Source organism: Rhamphochromis sp. 'chilingali' (genome assembly GCF_963969265.1).
Source record: "Rhamphochromis sp. 'chilingali' genome assembly, chromosome: 11".
Taxonomy (NCBI): Eukaryota; Metazoa; Chordata; class Actinopteri; order Cichliformes; family Cichlidae; genus Rhamphochromis; species Rhamphochromis sp. 'chilingali'.
This window is the reverse complement of record NC_137938.1, coordinates 37004550-37018182: the sequence shown is the minus strand read 5'-3', so window position 1 is coordinate 37018182 and position 13633 is coordinate 37004550. Positions and strand designations below refer to the sequence as shown.

At 40.7% G+C, this 13633-nt stretch overlaps 2 protein-coding genes across 2 annotated transcripts in view; both read right to left on the bottom strand.

Annotated features, from left to right (window-relative positions):
• The window catches only part of LOC308406065 (uncharacterized protein), a gene marked incomplete at its 3' end in the record, with an annotated part of 33993 nt that overhangs the window by 11521 nt on the left and 8839 nt on the right, over positions 1-13633 (bottom strand). Inside the window, exons 2-5 of the mRNA XM_080896867.1 lie at positions 10007-10259; positions 8980-9008; positions 8058-8340; positions 7787-7827 (exon numbers count right to left, since the gene is read on the bottom strand). Of these exons, the coding sequence (XP_080752993.1) occupies positions 7787-7827; positions 8058-8340; positions 8980-9008; positions 10007-10259 (606 nt within the window). The remainder of the gene's footprint in view (positions 1-7786; positions 7828-8057; positions 8341-8979; positions 9009-10006; positions 10260-13633) is intronic.
• LOC308406212 (apoptosis-associated speck-like protein containing a CARD) lies at positions 3248-7821 on the bottom strand. Its single transcript, XM_080897085.1, has 5 exons — positions 7693-7821; positions 6883-7018; positions 6255-6284; positions 4593-4640; positions 3248-3610 (listed from the first exon to the last, which is right to left on the bottom strand). Exons 1-5 carry the CDS (start codon positions 7693-7695, stop codon positions 3357-3359), a joined length of 471 nt encoding a protein of 156 aa, XP_080753211.1. The 5' UTR covers positions 7696-7821; the 3' UTR covers positions 3248-3356.

Here is a 13633-nt window from a genome sequence, read left to right as displayed (position 1 = left end):
CATGAGGCAAAACTTTCTGTTGACCGCAGCTTGAATGATTTTGATGTATTTTAACTGGAACTTGATGGTTTATGTGTATTTATGCACTAATTGATGCCATAGGCCAAGTTGTAGTTTGGTATAGTAGTTAGTGCAGTTCTTTGTGAGTAGCAGTTATTTGTTTGTGCAGTCTGTGCATTTGTTTAATAGTTAATCCCACGTGCTGATTTGTATATTGGACAGCTGCATGTGGAATAAAAGAAGCAAATGGTACAGAAGTGTATTTTATGCTTTTATTGTTGCGCGTCATCTGTATCCTCATGTTTAGCCTGCCGCGGCCATAGTTGGAAGAGCCACAACAAATTGTCAACAGAAAAGTTTATAGGTTTTATTGGATTGTTTATATATAGATGAGTTTTATTGGTGAGAGTCTTATGGTTTGCTGTTGCCTTTGTCCACGCAGCTTTTAGATTAAGCCTTTGGCTACACAATACAGATTTCTTTCAGGAGTCTTATTCCCCTGTTAGGTTTCAGCAGTACAGCTGCACAAGGCGTTGTACTGATTTGCTTTCTAGTTATTGTGCATCAGGCGGCTGAAGCCATTGGCTTGGGAGTACCGCCGCAGTTTGTGTTTAAGACAGTTTGTCTTCCTCACAGCTGACGGTATGGAGGTACATAAATACCCACCGCTAGTATGTACAGAAGACTAGGTTGAGTTAGTTAGGTTTAATAGGCAGATAGAGGGGGATATTGCTCCTGTTAATTGTGTGTGTCCAAGGTTGATTGAAGGGAATGTCATCAAGTTGATGTGTTGGGATGAGGCTGTGTGGCATAGGTGCAGTTCAGCGTTTGGATTTTGTAATGTTTTGAAGAAAAATGGAGACACACCAATTAATACAATGTGGTGATGTGGATGGAAAGAAAAGACAGCCGAAATCGACTGCTAAGGCTTTGGAGAATCAGATTGAAAGGCTGCAAACAGAACGTCATACTAAGATTAATAAAATTAAAAAGGTCGTAAAAATTATTAAAGAGTTAAAGCAATCTGAGGATAATGTTTCCACTGTTCAGGCTCAGTTAGAGAATTTGTCTGTGTTGCTTAATGAGGCAACTCGTCTGCATGAAACCTTGCTTCCTTTGCTTCCTCAAGAAGAGCAAGAGAAACAAACTGCTTGGTTTATAAGTGTGAAAGCACATAATACTGAGTTTGTGGAAGAGATAAAGAAATGGCTTCGTGATGCAAAGGGAAACCCTCAGAGCAAAAATCAGGTGTCTGAGCTTGATTTGCCACATTTAAATCCACCTGGTGTTGAGTCTTCTGATGTATTACCTGCTGGAAATGGTTCTGGTGCTTCTAGGCACACCGGGAATGTTGGTAAAGGTGCTGCGATAGATGATGTTAATCCAAGTGATAGCGTCTCTAATGTTGCAAGCAGAAGTTGTAGGAAAAGTAAATCATCACTCAGTGGCTCAATGGTTTCATCTGCCTTGTCAGCACGCATAATGGCAGAAGCTGACATGGCTGCCCTTCTTGTTCGACAGAGGTTGTTGAAAGAAAAGCATGCTTTGGAAGAACAAGAAACACAGCTTAAGAAAAGAAAGGAGCTGCTTGACTTAGAAACTGAAATAGCAGCTTCAGCAGCAGAGGTGAATGTTTTAAAAGTTTCTGAAATGTCCCGAGTCTCAAGTGCGGTTAATGGTAAATCTGATGGAATGAATTCGTATTTAGAACGAGAGCAGGGGCGTTTGGGCGTTTTAAATCCTAACGCTCCTACGTTCAAACCTGTTACCAGAGCCCCAGGCCCACCAGAGGTGTACGAAGACCCCGAACCTCCCTCCACCCGCTCATGTGTAGTGTTGCTGTGTCCTGTTCTAAAGTGCTTTTAAAACATGGCAGGGCATGGCTTCCTGCCAGAGAGCAGCGAGTGTCAGCACGGCCCCTCTTGAGAACCCTCAATGTTTACATGCATTTAAAATTCAGAGGTGGCGCCAGAGGTGAGGCTGGACGCTGTATAGTGTGTCCACCCCCTCAGCCCTATATGTATGTGTGAGTGTGAGTAATGTGGATGTCTAAGTTGTGGAATAACATTTTATGGCCCGCAAGATCATTTTATATAGATTTATTATTATTGTTATGCATGCCCCGGCGATATGGGGTCCTCAGGGACTAGTAAAGCGCTATACAAATACAGGCCATTTACCAATTCAGCAGACGTTTGTCACCAGAGCAAAGCCACAAACTGAAGCTGTTGTGAAAGCAAGTTCTATTGTAGCAGAGGAGCCAAATCAGCCCGGCCATTTACCGAGGGAGAGTTTCTGAAGAGCTGCATGATGAAGCTGTGCAACGTCTTGTGTCCAGACAAAACGCAGATCTTGGCAAATGTGAGCCTGAGCAGAAATACGATTGCTGATCGGGTTGGTGAGATGGCCACTGATTTAAGAACACAGTTGTGTGAAAGAAGCAAAACCTTCATTGCATACTCTCTTGCTGTGGATGAAAGTACAGACATGATGGACATTGCACAGCTGACCATCTTCATCCGTGGAGTGTAAATATTGAACATTAAATCAATGCACGGGACAACGACAGGAAAAGACATGTTTGAAAAAGTATTTCAAAGTGTAACCGACATGAAACTGCCCTGGGACAACAGATGGAGCGCTGGTGTTGTGCAGGATGTAGGATCTAGTAAAGATGCAGGAGAACTGTACGGTGAGTTAACAGCATATCACTGCATCACACACCAGGAAAGGCTGTGTGGTAAAGTCCTAAAAATGGAGCATGTAATGATCACCGTAACGCAGACCGTAAATTTGATCTGAGCTAAAGGTGTAAATCAGCGTCAATTTCAGTCTTTTATGTGGGAAATAGATTCAGAGTTTGCCGACATTCCTCATCATACAGAGGTCCGCTGGCTGAGTTGGGGAAAAGTTCTCAACAGTTTTTGAGCTCAGCAAGGAAACCTGTCAGTTCATGGCATGTATGATGCGGTGGAGGCATTTCAAGTGAAGCTGTCACAAATGCACCAGTGCAACCTGCCTCACTTTCCCTGTTGCCGAGTAATGTTGAACAAAGTCGGCGCACTTTGCTCGTCTACATGCGGCTCCAACCTTGTGTTTGCTTTCATTTATTTTTTCTGGGTTTTTTGGCAGCATGTTCATATTTCTAATTTGCATAATTTTGACAGGATCTATTTTTATGGAGAGCAAAATATAAAATAAATACAAAGTTAAAGTTTATTTTAAGTGCATTTATTCTGGAATAATTATTAACAACAGAGTAAACATTCGTAGCCTGTATGATGTCACCAGGTCCAAATTATAACCAGTGTTATAAATCCGTTATAAACACAAAATGGATTTCAGCAAACGTCCTTTCAGCAGAGGTCATTAAGAAGGAGTCTCTCGTGTGTCTGAAGGATTTGGTAGAAGACATCTTTGGAGGCACTGCCAGCTTTCAGGGGACTGCTGTAGAGTTCCCTCATCTTTTCCTGAGAGGTCTGCAGAGCTCTGATTCTGTCATAACTTTCCTGCTGGATAACTTTTTCTTTCAGGAGCTCATCCAGAATCGGCTCGATGTTGCTCACTCTCTGGATCAGCTCCACTCTGTGTTTATCCACAAAGTGGTTTTCTGAGGAAAGATTGCAGAGATTCATCACATATGTTGATAATCAAAGACTAAATCCATGCATAGCTTACATCCTCTGTTACTTATTTCCAAACAGAACTCACTGATATGTGTTAAACATTAAAGACTGATTTATTGTTGTGCTTCTTTTTACTTTGTACATAATCAAATCTAACTCAGTATCTTTCTGCACTAATGTTGTCATACCAAAGGGAACCCACCACAGCCAAACACAAAGTGCAGTTCTTTTTATACACAAATCATGTGAAACATCTTAGCTTGTACTTTACCACTTCTTTGGGATTCATCTGAAAGTGAAACAGATGAACCAGTAAAAATACAGAAACACCGTATTTACTGGGCTGATCTACCAGTAGGCGTTAGCTTTAATAATAACTGTCGTCTAGCTGAATACAGCCACAGATGATGTCGTCTTCACTGCCCTGCACTCTCTCTTCATACATGTGAAATATAACAAACTCTCTCTCAGCAGGCTGTTTGTGAAGCTGACTGGCAGACTCGTCACTCTGGTCTTCAGGAACACATTGTGCAACTGGATACTGGACTTCCTGTCAAACAGGCTGCTGTTCAGATTGTTAATCTTCATGAAGTTAGAAGACAACACAACCATCATCACTCTGTTGGAGGGAATCAGCTGTTCAGGAAAAAGCCTGGGACTCACAAACCCTTCCAGCATGATAAGGAAGTGATTCACAGAGGGCTGAATACATGAATATTATATTTATCTCTGTAAAGAAATAAATATAAGCAGGATTGAGTTTAGTGACTCGCTGCCACCGAGAGCTGAGAGACTGAGAGCTCCTCCTTTAGAATGAAAACTTGAAGACAGAACAAAGTATGTAAGCTAACGAAAAGTAAAATTGTGGCGGGAGAAAAGGTGTGATTGACGGTTCACTAGGATTCATCAGCGTTTTATGTGTCACATTATATAAAACCACAGAACAGGTAACATTGATGAACCTACCAGCCGACTGAGAGCTGACAGCAGCTGCTCCCACTGAGGATCCTGCAGCTGTTAATAAATAACAAGGAAAGTTTTTAATTTCTTAACAAATGTTCAAACTTTTTAACTTTCATTATGCTAGCAAACTGAAACATTTTTCAGTCTTTCAATCAATTTATTGGGAAAACCAGGCTCCCAGTATACAAATTGGTGTCCATCACCACGGATGGTTTGCCACTCAAATGGATTCACTGCCAGGTGCAGGGAGGACAATGTTATTCCGGATTTCCTCAATTACCGCTGCATAATACACCAACAAGCGTTATGCGCAAAATTGCTCCACATGAAAGAGATAATGGATGCAGTCGATACATTCACATGCTACCCTTTTTGGGAAGATGCAGAGGTTGATTCACTCGCATCAAAATTTGAAACACTGTGTAGCTGTTGGCATGATGATATTGTTTATATAATTTAGATCATTTCTTTATCTTGTCAAGGTCCATGTCATCGTTGTAAATTGTTTAAGCTGTACATTATTTATGTCATTTTATGTAGTTCAAGTTATGGTGCTTTTATTTTTAAGGTCAAGCCTGCTTACAAGTCTTGTTGTCTCCTTTTTGGAAGCCTAAGAAAACACCTGCAAGCAGGTAGCAAGAATGAGCCGTAATGCTCTTTATTGAAAGTTAAGTGGAATGGACTTTAACTAGACACTTATAAGGAACCCTCAGAAGAATGGGGAGTAATTCCCTTTTTGCAGCATGCAGCCAACAAGGTATTTATTGATTTTATCTTTGTTTTCTTGTACAGTGTCGTTTTAGGTGCTGTGTCTTACGTTGAGTGTTTATTTTCTTAATGCTGTGTAGTTTCCACAGTGGCTTAGGAGAGAAGTCTTCGAATGAACCAATGAAGAAAAACAGGTGAATTATACACTGTTTCACCGGAACTTTTCTGAAATAGAGGATGAGATTTTGACACTAAGCTGAGTTTAAGTCCAGGGCTAACGGACAGTTCTGGAACTTGCAGAGGAAAAGTACCCCAACATTAGGAAATGTGTTACCTCCTTGACTGCAGCTGCACTTATTCATGTGAGTCAGCCTTTTCCCAGAAGATTATTAAGTCCAAATACCGTTCCACCATGACTGATGATTATTTGAAAGTGTACTTGAGGCTGACTATCAGCAGCTACCGTCTGGACTGTGCATCCCTGGTTGATTCCATTCAGTGCAAGTCATCAGAGTAAGGTAATATCAAAAAATGTACAGAGTTGTGTTGTGTAATATGGGTTCATACAGTTATGCAACATGCCTGAATGAATACTCCATATGTTTATAAATAAATATATGTTTTGCATTTTCATAGTAGGTCAATCATTTTGACTTGGTCATTTCATAAGTCGCTCGCATGCTGAAAAAGTGTGTGCACCCCTGATTTAAATTCTCAGAATTCTAAATGAAGTCCTCTCCTCCTCAGGCACAAGTTGCAGCAGTATGAAATACGACCAACAATTAACAGTGGAGTCATTAAGCGCTGGAATTGGGCTATGGCATGGATGAGCAACGTCTCTGGATTAACAACAAATTTTGGTAAATTTTGGTAAACTTGTGAAATTTAAACCAAAGAAAACTCACTACTGTAAAATGTTAAATGCAGTTATTATACAAATAATTTGAAATATCTTACCTTGTGCTTGATCAGTGCTTTGGTATTCGGCTGAAAATAATCAAGGAACATAAAATGTATAAATATAAAATTTTAAAGAAACTTTACTCCAATCCATCGGCCATATTTAAGTATTTTGTTATGATCTTTAATTTGTGTTGTTTCTCATTTTAATCTTCAATATTTTATGTTGTAATTTAATATATTACGCTCTATAAATTCATCCCGCTTTGTTCTATTGTGTTGTTTGTAGGTGTAATAAAACGGTGTGCACTGGGCCACCGTGTGGTGATGAAAGGTTGGACAAGTAAGCAACACTTTTCTGACCGTCACTGTTTATAGCTGTTTTAGGTATAATATCAGGAAAATGTCAACGGGGCTCCAACCAGAGATATCTGTTCTGTAGTTTTGGGTTTTGCGTGGAATAAATAACATGTTTCCTGTTTTACATTCGCCTTGTTTCTTCCTACAGAATAAGACACAAACTATCTTAGAAAAGGACGAGTCAGAAAATGTACGTCCTGCAGAAGCGGCAAAGAAGGACCGAAGATTGCTGCTACATATAGCTTACTGACAATGTTGAGCTAACATGTAATTGTACTCATTTAATACAATAAAGTGATGATAAATTTGAAAATGTAAAGTTAACCTTTTCGAACTGTACAGGTCCATACTGGCTGAAGATCTTTTTTTGATGTGAGTTTAAGGTGGAAGTTTCCATCTGGATTTTCAGTGTAAACTTCAAAGAAATTTGGCTTTCCACTTGGATATCTGAGCTTTAAATCCTGTTAAAGAAAGAAAGAGCAACGGGAAAGAGAGAGGTATGGTATGGATATTTGTAAGTTACTATTTCTGCCTTTACTACTCCACAGTGATATTTCAAAAGCTGCAGCTTCAGCAGGTTCTCAAAGCTTTCCACCTTCTCTCGTCCACAAATGGACTGCTGGTCTGCACCGGCCTATGGTTCATGCATCTGATCCAGTTCCAGCATCATCCTGTATCCATGTTTTCTCTCATCATTCATGTTTTTTCTTTTCCTGGTTCAAAGTCACTCAAATGTTAAAGTCCTGGTAAGTCAGCATATAGCTGGTGGTGTATCAAAGCCTTTTGTATCTTTTGTCATGTTTCTGCTCCTGCTAACAAGCGTTTCACTCTCTGAGCTTCATCAAACTTCAATCTCTTCTGTCTGCTCTCCATTCACCATCCAGGACTCCAGCCTCTGATGTAGGCTCGGTCTCTATTGTGCTTGTGCCTTCTTTTTGCTACGATCACTTAGTATATCCTATTTATTATAATATATTACACTCATTTTCTGTGCTTTGGTCATGCTTGAGCTAACAATACTGTTTTCATTCTATGGAGTCAAACTTCCCTGCCACAGTAAGAGCAATCTTACTGTGGCAGGAGCTCTGCCACAAAGTTCAGAGAGGAATGGAAAAACCAATAGAAGAATATTAACCATATTAGATGGTTAGGAACAGCTAGTTTCAGCAGCCGCTCCACCATCCTAGAAAAGTCCATTTCCTGGAACGGTTTCATTGAGTTCTGAACACTTTATGGATCAGTGCAGACAGATGTTCATCCAGATGTTTGTCTTAAAAAAGAGAAAATAACAAAAATGGAAATAAGTGTTTAATAAAAGCTAATCGAGCTTTAAAAAAAATACAGAGAGATCAACAACAAAAAAAAGTTACATTTAAACCTGCTGAACATCATTTTCTGCTCGTCAACAATGCTCTCTTTGCTCTGTAAATCTGACTGTTTCTAATATGAACTGAAGCAGAAACACTTTTATGATTTTAACATGTTTTGTCTTTATCTTACTTTGAGCTTCTGAGCTGCTGTCTGTCAGCCTCTGAGCCAGATCAGTCCTCTCCATCTCCTTTAAGACCTCCACGATCTTCTCCACTGACTGTTGGCCAAAAGTCCTCACCATCAAAAACACCACGTCCTGCACATCCTGCAGGTGTGACATCTCAGGCAGACTCATGGGGATCATTGAGCCATGTTTTCTTCTCAGGATCTCGATGAAGTCTCTGACCTCGCTGCCTCTCAGATCAGCCAGTGTCTCCAAAAGCAGCTCAATAAGAGACTCCATCGTTTCCACCTGGTAAAAACAGAGGTCACATGACAGCGATGCACCATTCAAATATCTGTTTGATTGTTAATCAACAGAAACATTTTAGTGTGCTAAAAATAAATTCATGTTTGAATCCAATTCTTTCTAAAAACCTGAAAAGATGACCTTTGACCTTCAAAGCTGCGTCTTTTTAAGGTCATGACCGGTCGACCAGATGTAGAGCAGAAAATAACCTCCATGAACATCTGGTGCTCAGTGGGTACCTGCTTGGATTGGTTTTTTATTTCTTGGCTCATTTTTTCCTCTTTTTGAAGGATTTAATTTTCATGAACAGGTTTGTGACTCTGTTTTACTGCCTGACTGTAACTCTGTCAAAGACTGAGCTACAAAAACTGCAGTGAGTCTCCTGATTTTACAAACAGAGGGGAGCTTTAACTGCTCACATCTTTACTGATAAACAGAAAGACTTGAGTTTAATCTGCTTTTAAAATGTAAATAAGGTTTAATATTTCTATACCAATCATGTATAAAACTCATGTGTACATGACAAAGCTGCAGCTTGAATCTCATGTGTATGATTTGTGTTTAAGATGAAGATCATTTTCAGTCTTCATCTACTGAATCAAAGCTGAACTGTGTGAAGTCGACTGATGTGACGTTACTCACTCTCTGGCTCAGTGGAGGAAACTGTTTGTCTGAGGAGAAAAGAAAGAGAAAAAGTCAGATTAGAAACTGTTTTATCATCAGGCTTTATGAGGATTTAGAACATGAAAGATTTCACATCAAAGTGACACTTAAACCTCGTTAACTCGTTAATAATGATTTTAGAGAGAGGCCTAACTTTGTGAATGAGAGCACACACAGGATACTCTGATCGCTGATCACTTTTATGTGTGTGTGTGTGTGTGTGTGTACATACAATTATTGAAGTTAACTCAGAAAGATCAATTGGAGAAAAGAGTCTAACTTAACATCAATGGTACTAAGAGTAGCTGTAGATAATATTACATCTGTGGGATGATTATTGGTAATTTTTTCTCTAATGATTAAAATTTTATTTGTGAAGAAGTTCATGAAGTCATTACTAGTTAACGTTAAAGGGATGGTTGGCTCAACAGAGCTCTGACTGTTTGTCAGCCTGGCTACAGAGCTGAAGAGAAACCTGCGGTTGTTCTTATTTTCTTCAATCAGTGATGAATAGTAAGATGTTCTGGCTTTGCGGAGGGCTTTCTTATAAAGCAGCAAACTATTTCTCCAGGCTAAATGATGATCCTCTAAATCTGTGACACACCATTTCCTCTCCAGCTTACGACTTTACAGAGCATGTGACCTCTGTAACTGTCTAACTGTTAATAAGAAGAGTTTCAGTGGTTTGTTGTAATTGTGAAGTCCTGAAACAGTCACATAATATCACTGCACACCGGCTATAAGCTGCTATTATTTTGTAGTGTGCTGTGTTTGAGCCTCCTGTAATGAGCCAGCCTGCCTGACCTGCACATATTCTGCTCTAATCCACGTTATAAAAAGCAGCACGAAAATATAAACGTCTTTGTTCATCATTCACTACACAACACAGAGTCAAGAGATTTTTCTATCAGTCAGCACCTGGTTTCATATGAATGTGATAAACTATGTGCAGTATTCTCACATATTTAATTCTTTGTTGTCTCATTTGTGGTTCCTGAGGTGATACCTGATAATCTCTGCACCAGATCAGTCCTGTTCATCTTCATTAAAGCCTTTCTGGTCTCCTCCACACTCTCTCCTCTGTACGTCTCCTCCATCAGCTCCACTACATCCTGTGTGTTTGATGTTTTCAGTCGGCCCCTTGGCTCGGATGATAGATCTTTCTCCAGTTCAGTGAGTGACTTGAACTCAGCAAAGTCCTCTGGACTCAACTGGTTCAGTGTTTCAATGAGCAGCTTCTTAGTCGTCATAGTTACCACCTGGAAAATGAAGAAATCATATTATACATGAAGGACAGCATGTCTGCTGTTTGTTCATTTGATGGATGGAAACTGACTGCTTTGTATTTCACTAATGACAACATTACTGACATGGACGTTTGTTACTTTTCTATCACCCAAATGAAAGCTGTGATTGGACGTGAACGTCAAACATCAGCTTGAAACTTGAGTAAAATTGTGTAATAAAAACATGCAACACAGCAGCGTGAGTGTGTGAGTTTGAGTTCAGCTTGTTGGAAAGGCCCTCCACAACAGTTTCGTTTTCAAATCTGCCTCCTTGCAACAATGAATTGCCCACCCCTGGTTTATACAAACTCTTTCAAATTAAAAGCCCTCTAGATTCTCACAGGTGAGAAACACTTTAATTCTCAACAAGGCTTTTATTTACTTACATGAAGAAGCCTTTTAAAAACAAGCGTGTCCATGCTCACAGGTGTACACACGGGGACTCACACACACAAACTACACCCTTTTTGGCTCCTACCTCAAAGCACACTGTGCGCTGTCGATCTTACGTGCTGCACAATAAGGTTTAATATTTACTATTTACTGTTATATTCACATATATCATCATGATGTTGTTTATTGTATTGCTCTCGTCTTCTTCTGCTTGTTTTCTTTTTTCTTTCTCAACAGGTGATCCAGGTAAAAAAAAAAAAAAAAACTCTTTCTCTCCCTCTCTTTCTTTCATTCTTTCTCCCTGTCCTATCCCCCAGTCATGTCTGTCCCGTCTGTAACAACCAAAAATAAAATAAATACATAATTATAATGAAGGTCAATCAAATGGACAAATATGGCAAGGCCATGATGATCCAATTGGTAAAGTAAAGCATCTTTCTTGGCCTTCAGGCAACAATTCTGATGGCTAAAGATCCAAACGGGACACACACAAAAAAAAAAGTCTTTCCTGGAGAAATTTGAGGTTGCAGATGTTTCAGGGCTGAAGCCTTATCATATGTGTGCTCTTTGGTCCAGGTCGGACAATGTATGACAGAGTGAGAGGCAATAAGATTTTCATGGCGAATCATAGAAATTCGCCGTGGCGCCACGGCCTCACCGTGTTCCGAAAACTCAAAAGCTCCGCAGTTTAACATGGCCCGGGTGATATTCTGGGTTAGGCTCTTTGAAAAGATCAGGACAGAAGGACGTGGATAGGTGCCTTTATTGAACAGCAGGACATCACACACTAACTTGTTGTTTTCTTAGCGTGCAGAAACTACCCTTTTTTGTTGTTATATATTGGTCAACCAAGAACTAGCCCTGTAATGGGCACTTCTGTATTTTACCACTGGGGGGCAACAATTCACTCTATTACATTCCTCCCCTTTTAGATTTGTAATTGAAATAAGCAACCCTTTAAAGAATGTATTTCACTGCCCCCACCAAAAGAAATATTCTGTGGCCCTTACGAACAAAGAACAAATGTAGCCATTACTTTTATTATTAAACTGTTCACTTCTAAAATAACTGGCAGTAAATAGCTAAAACATAACTCTACATTTGCAAAGATTCAGTCTCTTTGGGGGAACTCTGCGTCTCTCTGGGTATCTGCGTTCCACAGATGGGCTTTGGGTGGTTTCTGGGGTGGATACTGGTGGTTCATCGGTTGTCTGTTTAGGTGGTTCAGGAGGTAAGGGGTGTGATGTTAAAATCCCAGGTGGACTTGGTGGTATCTCTGGAACAACACCGTCCATAATCACTTCTGGCCGTCCCTCCGAAACCGGTGAAAATATAACTGGGGGTTTCTCCACAGTCTGTCTCCATGGTAACAGGTGGTCCACATGTATTGTGCATGTTCTCTGTCCCTCTTGTATCAGGTAAGTAACACTTCCCATTTTCTTCAGAACCGTTCCCTGAGTCCATTTTGTTTCCCCCCCCCCTGAAGTTTCGGATACGCACAGTGTCTCCCTCCGAAAAAACACGAACAGGTTGGGTTTTGTAATCATGGTGTCGCTTCTGCTCAGACTGTTTCTGTTCAATGTGTCTGCTTAGTTCAGGTTTCAGCAGGCTGAAGCGAGTCCGGATCTGACGTTTCAGGAACAACTCTGCTGGTGTACGACCCGTCACAGTGTGCGGTGTACTGCGATACATGATAAGGAAGTTTGCCAAACGATGACTGAGTGGCAATCTGGCCTTACCATCTGCTTCCAGCACATTCTTCATCAGGGATCGTTTCAGGATTTGTACTGACCTCTCTGCTGCCCCGTTTGATGCAGGATGATAGGCAGGAACAGCTGTGTGTCTGATTCCATTTAACTCCAAAAACTGATTGAATTCCTTTGACACAAGTTGAGGTCCATTGTCTGAAACAAGCTCTTCTGGAAGTCCATATGAAGCAAATAACCCTCTCAAAACCTCAATGGTGTTGTGTGAGGTAATGGATGGCATAGGGAACACTTCCAACCATTTTAAATGACTGTCAATGACAACTAAAAAGTACTGCTTGCCTTTTTCAGCGAAATCAATGTAAATCCGTTGCCAAACTCTCTCAGGCCACTTCCACGGATGGAGTGGTGCAACAGGTGGTGACTTCTGTACAGCCTGACAGACTGAGCAGCTTTGAACCAGTTCTTGTATATCACCATCACAGCCTGGCCACCACAGGTAACTGCGAGCGTGTGCTTTCATACGACAGATACCTGGATGTTCATGATGCAGGTCTTCCAGCACTTTCTGTTGGTAAACTGGTGGAATGATGACCCGTTGTCCCCAAAGAACATGTAAATGTCCAGTTTTGTTTATTGATCTAAGCCTGAACAGCTAGGCGTAGTGTCCAGTAGAGGGCTCTGTTGTTTAGTTAGCGGCAAGCTGCACTTCCAGCTCAGACCGGTTTTTGTGGCGCACATGTCCCAGTTGGCAGCTCTCAATGAAGCGTGAACCAGCGTGATACCGGACTCTAGCGAAATTAACAATTTGCAGCCCTTGGAATGCGGAGTACGTTTTAAGTGCGGTACATGTTTTAAGTTGTATTTCTTTGCTTAACTGATATTTTGTTGTATTTTCTGCTTTATTTGAGTTCATAGTTGTAATAAGCGTCTAAGAAAATGTATTTTGTGTTTCTGTTTAGTTTTCACGGTGCATTGGTGCACCTCAGCACTGTTAGATTCTGAATGAATCTCAAAGTAAAAATTACTGCACCCGTCGAGGCTCTCTCTATTTATTCCTTAGTCCGAGGGACTGCTACAGTGAAAACTCGATCGCTGAATGAAGGCTTCTTGCTAGCTCCCGTGCCAGATGAGTGCAGCCCGTGCCACGAGGTGGGTCCGTGTGTCAGCTGTGAGAGATTTCTACACCAGTCAAGATCATCTTTGCTTCGTCGCCTACCTCCCCTTTGAACTCTGATGGTCACTTTA